The sequence below is a fragment of the Hylaeus volcanicus genome, chromosome 8 (assembly GCF_026283585.1).
Source record: "Hylaeus volcanicus isolate JK05 chromosome 8, UHH_iyHylVolc1.0_haploid, whole genome shotgun sequence".
Classification (NCBI taxonomy): domain Eukaryota; kingdom Metazoa; phylum Arthropoda; class Insecta; order Hymenoptera; family Colletidae; genus Hylaeus; species Hylaeus volcanicus.
In genome coordinates, this window is record NC_071983.1 from 2,694,749 (window position 1) to 2,713,938 (window position 19,190).

Below are 19,190 nucleotides of genomic sequence, written 5' to 3' on the forward strand. Positions count from 1 at the left end.
GTTCCTTCCTTTCAGCGACCAAGCGTTTCTGAAATTGTATGGCCAGACGGAGTACGTCGCGCGGTATCGACTATCGGTGAAATTTCTCACGTGCGCGTAGGTACCGGTGTTCGAATGGGCCTGTCTTCCGCGAGCTGTCTGGATTTATAAATACCGGGGAGACGGTTGTTCGTTCAACGGACGGACGAGTTTGTAGTCACGCGGCAATTTTTGCACAAACGGGGACACGGTTGCCTGATGGTGCGAATATAGCCGCGGCTACGAGTGTAACGGTTTCCTGAGGTTCCTATTAGGAGATGGCGCGAAAAATCACTACCAATGATTCTTCACCGTGATCACACAATCACGGTCGCAGTCGTGATTGAACATCGATCCGAAAGATCGAAAGATGGCGTTTCAGAAGCGGTTCGTGTTAATTATTATCGTTAGCGTGTCACTGTCTCTCCTTAACGGAAATTCAAGAAACTCAGACAAATTTAAATTGTATTAAAATTATATTAACATTGCCTCTAGACCATATTGTAATACATGTATAACCCAAGAACAACATAATTCGTGAAAAGTGAAAGGAATGTTCTCAACCAATTAGAAGAAGTCCTAATTTAGGAGTTCTCGAGCTCTCGCGATAGGTGCCAGAATTTTAATCGAATAACAAATAACGAGTGAAAACGCAGAAAACAATTTATATTTAGCGTTTATTCGATCATCGATCAGCTTTTATTCGTTCGATAGGAAACATAATTCCATTTTATAACTCGGATAATTTTTATTGAACGCGCAACGGATCAAAGGTGGATTATCTTTTATGTCCAAACGCACGCGGAGGGTCGAACGATGCATTACGCGATTAAGGCCGTTCGTTATCGCGTTTTCTTCCCGTCGACCGAAAATTCAAACGCTTTTAGAAAATCGTTGCTCATTATCGCGAATCGCCGTGTTTCTCGAGAGTGGTTCGTTAGAAGTTAGCACAGGCTATTAGAGGTGCGATTAGCGGCAGTCTTCGTTAACACGGCCCGCAGCCACCACACAAATGAACGTTCCACGTTCGGAACAATAGCTCCGAATGCATTATTTCGTTTGTCCAGCTGTCGCAGCTGTTGACGCGTGATACGTTAAGCCACCTATCAAGTTTTTGTAGATGCCCAGCGTACATAGGTCACGCTTCGCAGCGTCATAATCGCTGTTGACGTGTTTCGATGTCGAAGTTTCTAACGAAACTTTAAAAGTAATGCTTGATATACAGGGTGTCCCAAAAATGTTGGAGGTCCTTGAAAAGGGTGATTCAGGGGGTGATTTGGAACAACTTTTTCCTTAGCGAAATTGTTGTCCGAGGCTTCGTTGAGGAGATATTAACGGACAAACACTGACCAATCAGAGCGCGCGTATACCGTTGGAACGTACGCTTACGCGCTAGGCGGCCGCGCTCATTCGCTACCGCGGCCGCTCCAACGGTAACCGCGCGCTCTGATTGGTCGGGGTTTTCTCTTAATATCTCTTGAACGAAGCCTCGGACAACATTTTCGCTAAGGACAAAGTTGTTTCAAATCACCTCCCGAACCACCCCATTCAAGGACCTCCAACATTTTTGGGACACCCTGTATAGCTTCGAAAATCGTACGCGTTTCGAAAACGGTCGTTTGCGACGCAACAGCATGCGCTCGCGACGTTTTTCCAATCGTTCGATTGTAAACACGGAAAAGCGGGAGATAAGATCGGCACGTTTCGTTGCGTATGAATGTGTGATTAACGATAGATCTGTATCGCGTTCGCTATCGCTCTTTGAAGCTTCTAGAAAGCTGTGCAAAACGTCCGAAGCCGAACGAAACGAGAGCGAGATCCGTCGCTACATTTTAGAAAATAATTTTTTGTCGAGCGTTTAGTCAGGTACGGTCATCGTTCAACTGTTTGTTTATACTCGTTGGCCTTGCGAGAGTTCCGTATAAATGGTGGCGACGTCGTCATTCGACGCGTTTGTCACTTTAGCAATCCTCGTCGTTTAAGTTTTCTAGATTTCTCGTCGATGACGTTGCGCCAAGAGCTCGCTTCACGCGCAACGGATACGCGTGCCTCGAATACAAGCGTTGCGTATCGTCGCGATTGCTCGTTAACGCGTCGATCGCCCGTGTATAGGTGACGGTGCTTTATCACCGAATTAATTTTGAAACTCGAGTGCCAAAGAAAATTAAAAAAAAAAAAAAAAAGCCTGTAAACAAAGTTTAATCACGGTAGAAATGTTCAAGAGTACCACTCCGACGGTCAACGCGTCTCGGCTAATCTGTATTATCGATCCGCCGATCGGCGAGAATCGTTCCTATTCGTGTTTTCGTCTGGGTTACATTTAATCGGAGCAACATCTATGCGTAAAAGATTCGGATATGGATTCAACTGTGCAATTTAGATTGCAATTTTTATCGAATTTTTATTCGTCTATGGGAGCATCGTCGGTTTTCAACCATTTATTTCCGTTATCGCGGCGGGCGGATTTCTAAAATCAAAAGAGCCAACTATTCCGTGCCCCTATCGATGTTCTCTGACCTGCCACGCCTCGAGAACTTCGATATTTATTGTTTCTATTCCCGATACCGAGCGGGACGCGCCTCGGTCGTGCACATGCAAGCAGTTTTCTGCAGGTGCAGCAGTTCACCACAATAACCAATCGACGAGGCCTACTTGGTTTAAAAGGGCCACTGGCAGCCTGCCAATAGGGCTGACAGAAAACGACAGGCTCGTTAACGGATAACCGACCGACAATTAAGGTAAACGAATCGATCCGGCCGGGGTATTTAACTTCGGCCAGGCCGAAGTGGCGCGCGCGTGTAATTAACGTGCAAAATCGAACTCATGTTGCTCTCGACTCCGATTTATTTTATTTTATTTTATTTTTTTTTTTTCGAGGGAAACCAAGCGAGCCACCATTCGGGAAACGCTAAACCCAATTCACGGCGAGACGAGTCTCCGGAACCGTGGATATGATTCGTTTCGCGTTTATTCGTTGCGATTCTTGCAGAGCACCGATTCGTTCTCGTACTATGTAGTTGCTGCTATCGAACGATACAGATGGATTCTTAATAGTCTGAGCGTTTGAGAGTTTGAGTTTTTTATTTAAGGTGCGCGCAAGCGATAATTTTTTAGGCCGATCGCACATGGAAGTAACCGATTTGAAATTAGTGTTGCAAACTCTGTTTGCGCCTCTTTGTTTTACCTAGATCCACGGTCGCGTTCAACTAGTTTCAGAGTGGTTTGAAACTCTGATCCAGTTGCGGCCTTATTTTTTATCATTTCCCTCATTTTAAGCCAACAGGGCTTTTTTTCACCATACTCCTTACCCGGCCCTAAAACCTTAACCCAACACCATGAAAAATCGGCCCGGACACCCGGGATTCGAACCCGGGCCATCAGCGTGGTAGTCCGCCACACTACCCACTGTGCCACAGTCTCCGCCTTTCCTTCTTAACGATCTATCATCTATTTATTACTACCACGTAATAGCCAGCTCCAAGGATTACGTCTCGTCGTATAAATTACCGTCGAGTCGTGCTCGCAAGGAAATCGAAGGTGAATTTAATAAAGGGCAGCGATCGATACGAGACGGTATCGTTCTGCCCTGCATCGAATCCAGAGTCGGCGTTTCCAGGGAAGCTTTACGAACTACCGAACGAATCGGATATCGAACGTTTACTCCAGTTTACTCGTTTCTGCGAACCCTTGCGCCGTTCTTCTTAGAATTTTCTTACTATTAACCTTCCATCGCGTCGTGCCAAAGAAATTGTTGCGCGCACGGTCCCTAAGCGTCGTACTTTCGATTTACGATCAATCTCTGACGGAAGTTTCCTACGTGGAACGAACACTCGTCATGGAGCCGCGAGTTCGACGTTTGGTTGAACCCCGATGACATATCGATTAATTCGAAGAAGCCGGAGTCCATGTTTTTCCAGCGTCCCGTTAATTAGTTTTCGATTATGGCAGCTATATATAACCGCGGACAAAGAGAAGCGAACTTTCGAAATACACCGATAAAATCAGTTGACCGCGGACTTATCGTGGGTAGAGGGGGTTGGAAGGGGAAAGAAAAATCTAATCGGTTCGCTCGTTATGGTATTTTTCATTTTTTAATCATTCGCCGATAAAAGGCGTCGATGCACGCAGGAGAGACCGATATCGTTTCTTTTATCTGCGCGTTAATTAAAATCTGGCGTAAACTCGACGATCGGCTCGCGTAAGAACGTAGAAAGGAAGCACCGAGTATCCACGAACCGGTGTAAGTATAACACGCGAGATCGGACGAAAACCGTGCCGGCTTAGAAGCGGCCGAAAGCCGGCCATAATTCCCGTGGCAACGGTTCAAACCGAATTCTCGTCGAGCGTATACCGGCGATTCGCGTCGGCGGAAGTTAAATCTATCCCTCGAACGTAGCTGCACGCGAGAGTGAAGTGCAATTTCAGAATGAACACGGTGTGTCGATCGTCTTGCCTCGCGCGCGTCTATTTTTAACGGGTCTTTTATGAAAGGCGACCCGAAGAGTTTTAGCTTCCCAGCGCTAAAAACTTGCCCGCTTCGAAACACGACCACCGACGCCTTTCGATCGGCCGTCTGGACACGAGTTCGAAAATTCGCCGGAACGAAGGATTCGGATTCGCCGTCTGTTTCGACTTGTACGGTTGACTCGACTTTCCGCGTTTCGACTCGAGACCCTCTCTGTTTTTCTCTTTTGCTCCGCGTAATAAGCGCACGCCGAGAGAAAAGAAAACAACGGTCGAAACGCACGCAGGTACATCTACCTACGATGTACATATGTTCACAGAGCAAATACGGGAAACGCGATTACGGTATCAGCCAGGAGAGCGAAAACATTCGTCTCGATTATATCGTAGGTACGAATACTGTATGTAGTCAGGTTTTTTTGTAGCACCTTACATTAGGTTGTTCCAAAGTTTCTTCCGTGATTTGCACTCAGTTACTTTGTGTGACAATGTTTCTATAAATAGACCACCTGATTTCTTAGATGTTGATGTTATAACAGCACTGGAGCAAAATGAATCGTACGCAATTCAATAACGTAACGTCAGACATAAAATATCGTGTACGCATTACTTGTTAAGATGAGAGAAGAAACTTTTCGGACAACCTAATACTTATATATCTTTCCTGATAAATCATTTCCTTTCTGTCGTTACCGCGAAAATGTAACGATCCGACCCATTCATACATGTATAATACATTTGATATTACATAGCCTGGAGATGTTCAATTGGACCATTAGGATATAAGTTTGAATCGTTAATCCTTAAGCCCTTGTTTATTGGGGATAACTCGCGTAAAACTAAAGGCTTCGATAAACAACTTTAAAAAGGAAAGATATCGTAGGTAAGAGTTCGATCCAAGGGAAACGAGAAAGAAAATTTTCCGCGTAGAAAAATGCCGTGGATGACTCGATCGAAGTAAACTAAAATTTAAATTGCAATTGACCCGTGGCATCTAGTTTGCGACGACGGCGCCGTATTATGTCATCGGGAAATTGATTTATGCATATTCGTTCGGAGTTGTTAACTCCGTACCGCGGCATTTTAAGTAATCGAAAAACGTAAATTCACTTGTTAATATCTACGAAGAGGTTACGTACAGGGTGTCTCTGAATCGATCGGTGAATTATGTCCTGTGCGTAGAATGAAATGAATATTTTATTGAACAGTTGTAACGAAAGGAAAAGAATCATCGAAGAACCGCAGACTTTAGACTCTAAAAAAAAAAGTTACAAACCATACACCTGACGTCGTCGTGAAAATACTTGACCTCTAATCGCGTTAATCCTATGCGACAGATAAAGCGATCCAGCGTCACTCGGGACTGATCAAAGTGTAATTGCTCGTTTCGAACGAATCATGATTGCTATAGACTTCCGCGTCTTACCAACCTCTCGGGAATATAGCGAAACGTTGCCAGAAACTTCGTTCGCGAGACAGCTTCGCAGGTGAAGCATGTGCGGCGCGCGAACGCTAATGAAGTAATGACCTCAAAACAGAAATTTCGGGGCTCGCGTGCGCCGCCACGTGAAGACTCGAGTCGCACGCCTGGCGACATTTCGATCTGAATTCTTTTTATTTATTTCGCGTGCTCGGCACGGATGACATCAACACCAGCATAAATTTATGTCGTTACGTGCGAGAAAATGCTTTTAGATATACGGTAAGTCCCGTAAGTTATTCCTAACCTATTTTTAAAGGAATAGGAATAAAGGAATTTGTTTAACGCTCTCGCTGCGGATCGCGCGCATGCGCGTCCAACTGAAAATATACGGTTGTTTTTATTATGCTAGAACATCTTCGTTAAAAACACGATTTTCCAGTTTTCTACAGAATCAAACAGCTTTTCTGGTTTGGTTATCCAACATATTACACCAAGGATTTTCAACGGCATTTTCTGAATGTGACAATGTGGTGGTTGTTTCTATTATTTTTCACTTTTCAGTCTTTTTGCTCGGCGATCGTATTATACACGAAATAAGTTACCGCAAATATATGTTTTCAAAATAATCATATTAAAACATTTGTAAGAAATTTTTCGTTAAAAAAAAATATCACAATTGCAGTTAAAATATCACTATTGCTCCCAGCGAACGGCTACTTATTTTCGTCCGCAGCGAAAGTGTTAAACCAAACGATAGCCTCGACGTTTCGTTATAAATATGTACCTTATCAGCTGTGCACTCGTATATATTTACAATGAATCGTTTATTTGGAAATATTAAAGTTTTCGCTCGACGTACATAAATTTCCTCGGATAAATTTCATAAAGTGACTGTATGTATCGTCCTTTGGCAGGTTTACGACAATCTGTGCTGTTCGAAGACTAAAGGATCTACTTGCAAGGTTGTTGATCCACTTGTACGTGTTTACAATGAATCGTTTATTTGGAAATATCAAAGCTATCACTTGATGTAGATAAATTTCTTGAGATAAATTTCTTGAGATAAATTTCATAAAGTGGCGGTATGTATCGTCGGCAGGTTTACGACAATCTGTGCTGTTCGAAGACAAAAGGATCTACTTGCAAGGTTATTGATCCACTTGTACGTGTTTACAATGAATCGTTTATTTGGAAATATCAAAGCTATCGCTTGATGTAGATAAATTTCTTGAGATAAATTTCTTGAGGTAAATTTCATAAAGTGGCGGTATGTATCGTCCTTTGGCAGGTTTACGACAATCTGTGCTGTTCGAAGACTAAAGGATCTACTTGCAAGGTTATTGATCCACTTGTACGTGTTTACAATGAATCGTTTATTTGGAAATATCAAAGCTATCGCTTGATGTAGATAAATTTCTTGAGATAAATTTCTTGAGATAAATTTCTTGAGATAAATTTCATAAAGTGGCGGTATGTATCGTCCTTTGGCAGGTTTACGACAATCTGTGCTGTTCGAAGACAAAAGGATCTACTTGCAAGGTTGTTGATCCCATCGCTACTAATAATACGATCGCACGCGTTCGACCCTTGCGAAGCGTCGCGCGTCGATGGCAAACACCGAGGAGACAGCGCGAACGTTAACGGTCTCTCCCCGTAACCGTGCGACGACGTGACTCGGGAATAAACAGAAAAAGCTGACAACATGTTGTCGCAGAACTTTCCCAGGCGTTAGTTTAGAACGTGACAAACTTTCTCGCGTTTAACAGTCGAAACATCTAACCGACGACATTTTTCAACGCGACTCTACTTTACCGAAGAAATCGACTGCTTCGAAACTGTAGAAATCTCGACGAACACACTTCCGAGACGTAACGGAAGCCAACAATAAGACACTATAGATTCATAGGTAAGGCACTTTTCAACCGATCCTTTATCATCTTTGAACTCTTTTTTTTTTTTAATTCAGTAAAATCGTGACTGTACCTGGCAGAGGAGCGGATACGAAGGCCTGGTTGGTGGCGATGAGCAAGGAAACCATGACGAAGAGGGACCACGCAACGACGATCATCCTGGATCGAAGCGATCACCGCCAAGTATCGATACCGACTCGATCAGCTTGCCAAACTCCGAATCGCACCGGGCTTCCACTACGGCTACGGTTTCGCGCACCTGACCGGTATACACGCGCGAATATATCCGTGATTGTTCCCCGATAGGTGGGCCGGCAAGGTAGCTCTCGTTCGCGCGTGTACGTGTGCGTACGCGTGCACGTGTGCGCTCCCGAAACTCTTAATTCGGCGTCGCTCGCTCTCGACCACGTTTCTCTCGATGAACCGTGCCGTCGTGCTCAGACTCGATTTCGCCGACTTCTCCGACCAGTTAGCCAGCAGTGAACTGCCCGTGCTCCTGCCTTGGGCATCGTAATATACATAAAGTCGCCAGATAAGCCGCGGCCGACACCCCACCATCGTGCCTGAACCGTTGGCGTCGTGGGACGGGCTCACGGACCGTCGGCGTCGCCCACCTCTCTCGCGCCGCTCTCGATCAGAGAGCTCGGAAATCCTCTTCTTCCTCGAGCCCGACCGTGCCCCGCCGCTACTTTTACTTCGGCAGCTATACACGCACATACAGTATACAGTACGAGACATAATATACACGTCGACGTCCGTGCACGTGTTCTCCCGCCGCGCGGATCACAGTTCGCGAACACCAGCCGGACCGTGCTAAAGCTCACTCTCTCCCGCCACTGGATCGCGACTCGCGTCGAGATACTCGCTCTCGAAATCGGTTTTTACCTGGTTAATGGTGATTTACGACGGGAAATAATCCGGAGCGGACCGCGAAACGGCTCTCTCAGCGCAGCTGTGACCTTTAAAGTTGCGGTAGGTCCTCCGTTATCGGTGCTAATAGCGAAACACCTATCGGTCGTCGGGTCGAGAGACTATATGCACCTGGGCTAGTCAAGGACAGACTCCTGTCCGTGATCGATGGAAATATTCAAATATTAGTTCACTAATGTAGCTCTGTAAAATACCGTAGGAATTCCGTGCACCATATTTGGCCAGATAGTGGATCGGCATAGCTATTTCAAAGCGGAGCTTCTTTCTTTCTTTCTCTGCGTCGAAGCACTCTATTACCTAACTTTAATCTTGCATGTGAATTTCAAATGCCGGTCGGAATATTGCACAGGAAGCTGTTCCTCTGCGAAAGGCAAAGTCGAAAGTTCGCATCGTACACGTGCTCGCAACTACCACTCGAGACTTTGAAATGTTTAAGAATTCATTCTTAACGAATAAATAATGAACGATCCCTTCTTTTTATTCGACGCTAGACGTTTTCTTCCGCTCGAGCGTTTTGCCAATGTATGACGCGGCATTCTCGAAGGTGGTCGCACATGTGACAATAATTGCAGTATGACGAGCGAAAATCTTTTACGGAAAAGCCGTCTGACGCGAAATAGTTAATTGAATACCGTGAAACGACGATCGCGCACCTCGTCACACGAAACCACTTCCGAGAAATAGCAACTTATTCCCGTAAACAATGCGAACAGCGAGGATCGGGTGAGTCAAGCTAGAAAAAAAAAACAAATTTCAGGCTCGCGTTCGGGGAAGTTTCGCGATGAAATAAAATTTTGTATCGACACGTTCACTTCCACGTCACCCATCGCTGACATTTTAAAGCGTTTAAACGAAATAAATTTGAATACAGTAAAATCTCCATGAATACGCAAACTCGGGACTGAAACAGTGATGCCAACCGGGACCCTTTTTTTCGCGCATGCGCGGCGAACATGGCGTCAACCAAGTACCCGCACGACTAAAAAGGGGTATCTTAATTCCCCTTCATAATTTTACAAATATATTCGTGATTTAAGGATAAAGATAGGACGATATATAAAGACAATATAAAAGTATAGACAGTATATAAATAATAAGGACAAATATATTCGTGATGCCGCACTCATAGCAGAGATGGGCAAAACCCTAGGCTTCGAATAAATCTGAAGTTTGCTGATATGTCTATCTACTTTCCTCTTTTGAAAATATTCCAAAAAAGGAAACGAGACAAATATATCGGCAAACTTCAGATTTATTCGAAGCCTAGGGTTTTGCCCATCTCTGACTCATACCCACAACAATAGCTATAGCATTTCTCTTGTTGTGGTCATTCTGGCCGCGCATGCGCGAAAAAATGCGTCCTGGAAGGCATCACTGGACCGATCTAGTGCGTTCATGGTTTATGGCAGAGATGGGCAAAACCTTAGGCTTCGAATAAATCTGAAGTTTGCTGATATGTCTATCTCCTTTCCTCTTTTGAAAATATTCTAAAGAGGAAAGGAGATAGACATATCGGCAGACTTCAGATTTATTCGAATCCTAGGGTTTTGCCCACCACTGGTTTATGGGTCCGTTTATGGACAGCGAATAAAGGAAGAGGACTGACATGAGTGAAAACACCATGTTATGTCGGTGAGACAATGTAATGCGTCCTCTTCTTTATTTTCTGTCCTTCTCTACGTTCGAAGCTCGTCGGCAGCCATTAGAGAATATACGATCGTGTAAACACTGCACGGCGATCAAACTCCTTGACTCCCCAAGGGATTTATGGTAGAGATATTTGTGCATGTATGGGGACTTTACTGTAGAATGTATAAATGTCGAACAGGTTTCAAAAGTAAAAACCTTCCCAAACTTTAAATGATATAATTACCAATTATAGAAACATAATCGTAGCCTCGTAGAAATTTTCGAGTGAATTTTTAAGGCAATCGACGCGTTAACGCGAGGTGCGCGTACTATGATCAGCTCGTTAAACTTTTATCGCGAACAGAGCCATTATCTGCCAATTACGAGGCAACAGTGACGGGATAATAAATCTAATTCCAAACGGTGCTAGAATGTACGAGCTACGCGTCGTTCCTGGATAAAGTGATGTTTATTTTTCTCGTGTGTGCATACGAGTTAGGCTCAGGTTACCAAACAGCGAACCTCGTCCTTTCACCTTGCTTTCTCTTCCACTGTGGAGATAAGCTACGAATAACGTGTCGCTCAACCGACTTTATCTTATTGTTAGATCTCCTATATCGAATCAATATTGCAACGACACTATAAAAAATATTTTCGTCGACGTTTCGAACTTTGCATCCATTATCGTACTTTACGCGGAACTTCCGAGTTACTTTTCTCAAAATAATATTTGTCGCGGCTAACGGACGTAATATTTCGGGAGCCAGTGGTATGATTCACTGGAATTTTGACGCACGGATAACGCAAATACTGTACACACAAGTCTTTGTTTACCGTTCGTAGAATCAACGATACCGCAACAAGTCTCTTAAAATAGTATTTTTCTTGGTTCGTTCAGCCCCAACAATAGCCATACTTATGTAATCTAATCTGTTTTTGCGTATATTAAATTAAATCACAATTCCCAAGTGGTCGTTGTTTAATCTTTGGTCGCGGCTCAGCTTTCGTAATCCTTGACGTTCGAAATTGTCGCTGTGCTCAACGATTACGAGTCCGCGAGCGTGCGAGCACAAAAACGCCCTCGACTGGACGCGTAACGTTCCCGAGATAAGAATGGACCAGGCAAGAAAGTAACCTTTTTTAGTGTGCATACGGTATACCACGGACGTGTGCACGAAATAAGGAACCGCGCGGCGTGCGATGTGCCAAGGTTTACACAACCGAGTCACTCGAGAGAGCAAATGTTCGAAGAGCGTGGCGCGGTCACTTTTATTCTCTTCGAACTTCCCTTCCCGTTCCGCGAAAGGTTTACAAACTTCTCAACCGGTGTCTTCTGAAAAAAAAAAAATTGCCGAAACAAGAGTAAATACAAGGGCAGTAGACTTAAGTAAATATCCGTCCTCGAGAAATTAGACTCGTAGATTTATAAAAAAATATCATCTCACGGAGAATGACATAGACTAAACTTTTTTATATCGACAACTTATTCGTCCGACGTTCAGTTTCAAAAATAAAAATTAAAAATCACTCGGTACGTGAACCTTCGGAACAGATCGTCAGATTTTTAATGATCAAGAACGAGTCTTCCGTTACAGATCGACGCGCAAGTTCATTGTCAAAAATGATTGCCAGGCACGCGTTTCGTCAACGATGACGGATAATATTTCAATTTTCCCGCCCGGAGGAATCTCGTTCCCGTTTCACCAGGTTCTTCCGCTTCTAAAACCGACTGAACCCGCGTGTCGCCGCACGTCACCGTACAAAAGAGTCGTATTACCATAATCTCGTCACCAGCGTAGATTATAGCCGCGTTTGTGTCCCGCTAATTCCACTTTAAACATTTTCCCTGGAAACGCAACCTTCCGAGATTTAATCCGTTCGTTATATATCGCGTCGCCTCGAATTACGGCGTTGTCGTTGTTTATCTAACCGTGAACGATCATCTGTCTGTCGACACAGAGGACCAGAATTAATTACGCGACGCGCTAGAAGTAATTAGCTGATCTCGGTAAGAGCAATTGTTCGTGATCGATGATGTAATTTTCTATAGAACAGATGCGAATGTTTGAGAAGGTCAGTCGTGTAATAACGAAATTAATTAACCGGTTTCTCTGATAAAAGATTGTTTACCACATCGCTTGCATCGTTACATGCATCCAGCGCCCTGGTTGCAATTGAGAACCAACCTGTGCCTAATCTCGTAGCCCTTGTAGGTAATAATGGGTATTCGAGAAAGTTCGTGGCGTTTTGCCGCTAGATGGATTTAACACCGTATACTTTTGTGCATACCAGCATACATAACCTATTGGGACACGCTACGTGTCGTTTGAAAGGTTATATTTTATACTACGGATTGAAAAAGCAGATATCAAATTTCTCGATTATAACGCGTGAAATATTTTTGCATTCGATCAAAAGTCTTTTCAAGACAAGTCATTTGTTCGATCACAGTAGAAATGGTTACAAGTGACACCTCGGTAGGATTTAGTGTCGAATTCGTATCAACTAAACGACTTATTTTCTCTTGACTACAGCGAAACGTTTCCTGACACCCCTTCATTTTACAAAACGAGCTGATACATTTACATTGACGAAACAATAATTACATTTACGATCATTACAACAAAGTTACGTTTTACAAAATAATAATTCGATTAACGTAACTCGAGAAGTGGCCAGAGACCGAACAACACCGTGAACATCGCGTATCGCGTTACACCATCGACGGAATTATTTACATCGATCCATTATCTGGCCGTTGCACGATAAAATTTATTTAGAACCTTCGTCGATCGCGCGCGAAACATCAGCCGCAAATAACATGTTTATCGCGACCACGTATGCACCCGAGAATCTCCAGGTTTCGAAGTACGGATCGCGTCGATCGTTCGACACGGACCGACCGCCACCGAAACCATTCATCTCCCTCGGTGATCCGTACGGCTCGCTACTTTTTTTTTTACTGAATGACGAGCTTCTTTCATAATTTTTCCTTTACCAGGCGTTACACGAGTGTCACGCGTTGAGGCTAACTTATGCGATACTTGACACACTGCGACCGACGATAACGAGCCACCTGGAACGAGACTAACGAGCATCTCACATTTCGTACGATGTATTCTGCCGTTGCAAACACTGTACGCGATGCGTCGGTGTTGGACGGAGTCGGTACACCTAGCTCTCGGGTATGTCTGCGGGTACGACTTGTTTCCGCGAACGTGAAATCGTCGCCGGCGTCCAATTATCGCGTCCCGATTAGATCTCGATTGTCCATCTGACCCCGAGCGATCGCGATTAATACCCGCGAAAAGTTGCGTCAGTGGGCGTCGATATCGTCATCGAATGCTGAGAACGATTAGAAGAACGTCCTGTGGTCCCTGCGGACCTCTGGATACGTTCTCTTTCCTCGACGCGAGAATAAACAAATTTCCGTAACATCGGAGAAACTGCTTGCCTAACTTAGAAGCGATACGTTTAATGCTACCCGTGTCGAATAAAAATAGCAAATTGCAACAGGCCTTTAAACGAGCGTCGAGAGGTGGTAGAAAGTCAACGAAGGCTGTTATCATATCGGCGACAAAAACCGTTTAATTACGTAATTCACTCGCATGTTTACCGAACGATGACGATCTTCCCACCGATCGGTACGTTCGAACAAGGCGCATCGTCTGTCGCATTAAATTTGCAAACGGGTTCCCAACGTTGCATTGAATTTCATATCGTCGACTGGCATTAGCATCTACCGCGTTTCTTTATATTTCTCGAAACATCGTCGTAGCTAAATATAGCTCTCTTGAAATACAGACTTTTGTTGGGTCGTTTCAGCGTCGGTTCATTAATTCGACGCGTACGTCTATCGGATATTCGACGCGACCACTCTCGGCCATGTTTCGCCAAACGCGTCGAGCCTCTTTTGTTCTCGTTCCGAAACGAAATCGGCGAATTTTCGGTCAATTCACATGGACATTGTCAAGTTTTCTACAATAACCTGTAGAGAAGCCTTTTAAGCATGTACTGTCTTGGCAACGACGGATCAAAAATTCGGTTTCTGTTATTCCCGTCGCGGCAGGATAAATAAATGAATCTACACGCGTAGCGAAAGCAATTTTTGGAAAACAAGCCGGGGTGTTCGATCTTCCTGCACGTGGCAAACGAGATACGCAATCAGCTCGTAGATAGACTACTAAATGTTTACAGTGCTTTCAAGACGCACCTTGTAAGCAAATATGCGCCGAAGCGAAGGCCGCGGTAACAGAGGCGCAATGAGTCTATTTTCATTTCGCATGTGCGATGCATTTGCACGTGCTATGAAACCTGATGATAAAATTAAAGAAACGCGACAAGCCTCCTGTAATAGCTGGGTAAAGTATAATAAGTCTCACTTGTCCGCATTGTCTAGAAAGCTTCTAAAGTTACTGTTGAATATTTCGGTAAATAAAACACTCGGGTTTTAAGTCCTCCACGGTGGCAATATATTTTAGAAACAGAAAATGATTTGAATCAGTGATTGGCAAAACCCCAGGCTTCGAATAAATCTGAAGTTTGCCGATATGTCTATCTCCTCTCCTCTTTAGAACATTTTCCAAAGAAAGAAAAGAGACAAACATATCGGCAAACTTCAGATTTATTCGAAGTCTAGGGTTTTGCCCATCTCTGATTTGGATACATGTGAATTCCAGGTTGGCAACCGTGGTGTACGTGTGAGCCACAGATGGTACGCGCCGCTCGGTGGGACATACAAGTCAGTGTTACCAACTAATACAGAACGAATTCCCCTGACGCAAGTTAAAAAAACACCGAAATTTTATTTAAAACCTCCTGAAATATGTTATTTGTTTATTTATTTATTTCTATTCTATTATCAAAATTTCAACGGGGAACGACTACCTTAACGAACAGAAAAACGTTTGTGCATCTGCGCGCAGTTAGGAGTGCCGCCATTGCAAAATCCCTAGAAAACAATCTACAAATTTTCAGAGATGGGCAAAACCCTAAGCTTCGAATAAATTTGAAATTTGCCGGTGTGATTGTCCCGTTTCCTTCTTTGAAAAATATTCAAAGGAGGAAACGAGACAAACATATCGGCAAACTTCAAATTTATTCGAAGCCTAGGGTTTTGCCCATCTCTGAAATTTTGTAGAATTTTTTCTAGGGATTTTTCGGGAAGTTTGCCGATGTGTTTGTCTCGTTTCCTTCTTTGGAAAATGTTCAAAGGAGGAAACGAGACAAACATATCGGCAAACTTCAGATTTATTCGAAGCCTGGGGTTTTGCCCATCTCTGCTAAAAAAAATTCTATAAAACTTGTCCCCCAAAAGTCTCCCTAAAAAAATTCTGGTTCGTACATTTTTCCCCTAAATCTAGGGTCAAAACCTCTAGAGTTGGCAACCGTGTCCGAATTGGCTGTCGTGCGATGACAAAATCGCGCGTAGCTGAGCCGCGGCAAGAGTGGGGGAGGCGTAGGTTCTATTCGCGCTAACTTCTCGAGATGCTTTTGTCGATTAGATTTATCGATCGATCTTGATGTCGATCTTCTTTTTTTCTTTACCTCCCTCGTTGGCGAATAACATCTCGGCGTTGATTACGCGGGCAGAACCGAACCCTCGAAACTTGAAATTCGACTATCCTCGGAAATTAATGTCACGATATTCTCATTAAACTCGAGAAGTTCTATCGCGCGTTCTATACCCGACACCTTAAATTATTGCAAAATCGATACGAAGCGGACAGATGCGAGCGCGACGGAAGACGAAAAAGAACGAACAAGAAGACAAGCAATCTCTCGCAGCGTTTCCGGGAAAGGTACACCATTAACGGGCCGCTACTCATCCGACGGTTGCATAAGTTATTGTTAATGATCGGATGTGTACGGTGCAGGAGGTACGTAGATGGTTTCGCGTGGAGCGCGGCAAACAACTGATTTAGACGGTGTACGTGAGCATTGTGCGAGATGAAAACGTTTCCGTGACGGAATTAGCATGATAAAACGTTGTGAATCGGGATTGAAATACGCGGTCCAACGAACATAAGACGATGTGACGAGGAAGACGGCTGTCGAGGAAACGCAGACGGTCCCGTGGAAATGACCGACGTTGAATTCGCTGACGCTACTTTTCATCGACAACGATATCGATCGCGATAAATGTATGCAACGTGCAAAGTGTAACGAGCACAGTCATCTGGTCAAATACACAATGCTAATCGTCGATTAACGTTTCTGTTACGAGTGACCCGTATGCCACCCGTCGCACGTATCAGATTAATAATAACGCAGAAATGCGTGCCCTAAAAATAACAGATCTCTGAAAATAAATCTCGCGATCAATCAAAATCTCTTTATCGCTCGTGTGGCTCGAAACCCCGATAGCGTGGAAACGGACGAGAAGTCCGACGCCTCTTTCTTATTTGCTATAATTTCATTGGAAATTGTTAAAACACGCTACTCTCGACGATAAGCCAATTAATAGATATCGTATTATTTTATCGGAATGTATTATTGAAAGTAAAATGTTTATCTGCATGTTTTGTCGAGGCAGCTTGATCGATCGATCGATTGTCTCCGAGGATCAACGGGGTTTAATCACAGTCGACATTGCGGATACTTATTTGGAGGTTAGCGAAACGTATAACATCGTTTAACATCGTATGGTGTTACCTCCTGTAATATCGCGCATTTCCTATACAAACTTTTAATTTAAGGAAAACATTGTTAGCTGATGTTGATCACGATACTTGTTTATGCAAAAATAAACACGTTTCGTATTATCAAATTCTGTTGGATAGTAACGTCTAGGCATTAAGCTCTATCCTAACTGGAGTGCGAACAACTGTAGGAAGAAGTAGAGGCGACGGAGGTCTGAGAGAAATGCAAAATGGGTGGTTCCGGTATTATCCTATAGCAAATTTATTGGGAACAAACGTACGCCGTAACGTAATCTACCCGAGCATCGCTCAGCATTGTCGAGTGAGTTACTTTCAGATTCTTTTCCGCATAAAATTCGATAAATACAATATAAATTGAATTGTGACAAATAATCAAATTTAGCTCTATACCAAATTGTATATATTTGTATGATCCAAATTATGGTATGTAAATTATCTATACTATTTCATTATTATGTCATTATTATTAATGTTTCTGTACATAATTAATCTGTAAATAATTCCTAGAGTGCCGCGAAATTCAAACAAAGAGGAGTCTGTTCTCCCTCCACACATAAATTTGCTATAGGATAGTTCCACCGGAATCACTCATCTTGCCTCTCTCTCGAACCGACTTCTCTCTCTCTCTCGCAGTTCACACTCCAGTTAGGATAGAGCTCAATGCGCCTAGGTAAACAGTGGCGCGTTAAGATTTTTTAACGAAGACGCTAGTTAAATGTTTATTCGTCTGCAGATAATGCGTTGCTGACCATAAACGTGAACCCCCTAATTGGTAAGGTATCGATAATCAACGCTGATATTTTACTCGATACAACGATCACGTAGATGCGCGTACATAAGATTATTCATTGCGAGTCTCCTTCCTTCATCTTTCTTTCGTCAACGTACGCGACTCGTTAACATACACGTTCCCTGTCAAAGTAACACAACTAGAGAGATCGATTGAAAATTGATTAGATCAACGGCGACAATGATTCCTCGAAGTTTATTTTTAGAAAAAGTTGTAATATCCTATTATGCAAGACGAATCGATGTTATCGATACAGTTTCAAGAAGACGTTATATCTATATTAATTATCAGTCATTTTTATTATTATGGTTGAAAGAAATGCTATCAGTCGGTCGTTATTTTTATTTTCATGTGTTTCGAGAGTCGATAACTCGTTGTCGGTGTTTCTTCGACTATTTGTTTCTAATAGTGGCTGATGACAGTAAACTTTTTCGTTTATGGCAGTTAAATAGGTGTTTCTTAATAAGAACTAAGTACCTTGAGAAGATTTCTTCCACCCCATTGCACGACATGTTTATTTTCTTCCGAGTTGTTCTTCTCCTATTCATCTTCATTTTATCCTTGGATCAACCATTGTTTTGCTTCATGTGTGGGTGGAGAAAGTAAGATGATGCAGCGTATAAGACCTCCTAATATCTGTCGATGATCTCGAGCTTTCCGAACAGATAAGATCGGGCCATATAACGGTATAAAAAATGTATATTCTATTTTTAACCCCCTTAAATGTTCCACTGATAAGCCACTCCCGCGGAAGTGGACAATTGATAACGACTCGTTGTGATTGTACTCTGTATAGGCGAACATAAGACCGACTGTAACATCAACGAAACATTTCTCGATGTGTTGTTTCGATATCATGGCGATGTACCGACAAGTCGGTAAAAAAGAAACCACAAAACACTGTAAGTGGCGCCATCTAGCAATAAAAGTAGGAACTTTTTCGGCAACAAACTTGAGCGTTTTCCCGATAGAGGCGCTGATCAAACTCTGAGATTAGTTCTGTCTTCACCACTAGATGGCTATCGAGTTCAGTGAAATTTCGAATTTTCCTACAAGTACACACTAATTATTATTTATATACTCCGCTTTTCTATATATATAAACACAATTTTACACGATCCTAAACGTAATACTCCATCCTCCAAGCTCTTAATCTTTGGCTTATCTACTAAAACAGGATGAATATTAATTGTCGATAATTCTGGCTCAGTGACGTCATCTAATAGCGAAAACTAGAAACTATTTCACTACAAACATGAACGTTTCGCTACCAGATGGTGATATTATCATATTTTCTTCTCGTGACAATTTTTAACGATATTACAAAGCATTTTTCTTGTATCGTTGCTTAAAATTATATATCG

General features: G+C 43.1%; 1 protein-coding gene across 2 annotated transcripts in view; it reads right to left on the bottom strand.

Annotated features, from left to right (window-relative positions):
• Positions 1-18,649, bottom strand: part of LOC128880987 (uncharacterized) — a 31,132-nt gene extending 12,483 nt beyond the window's left edge. The window contains exon 1 of one of the 2 annotated variants that reach the window (XM_054131616.1): positions 18,304-18,649. In XM_054131616.1, the coding sequence (XP_053987591.1) occupies positions 18,304-18,328 (25 nt within the window). In that variant the 5' untranslated portion in view covers positions 18,329-18,649. Of the gene's footprint in view, positions 1-7,888; positions 8,313-18,303 lie in introns of those variants that run through there. The other variant, XM_054131615.1, reaches the window with a different exon arrangement.
• Between the last annotated feature and the right edge of the window lie 541 nt (positions 18,650-19,190).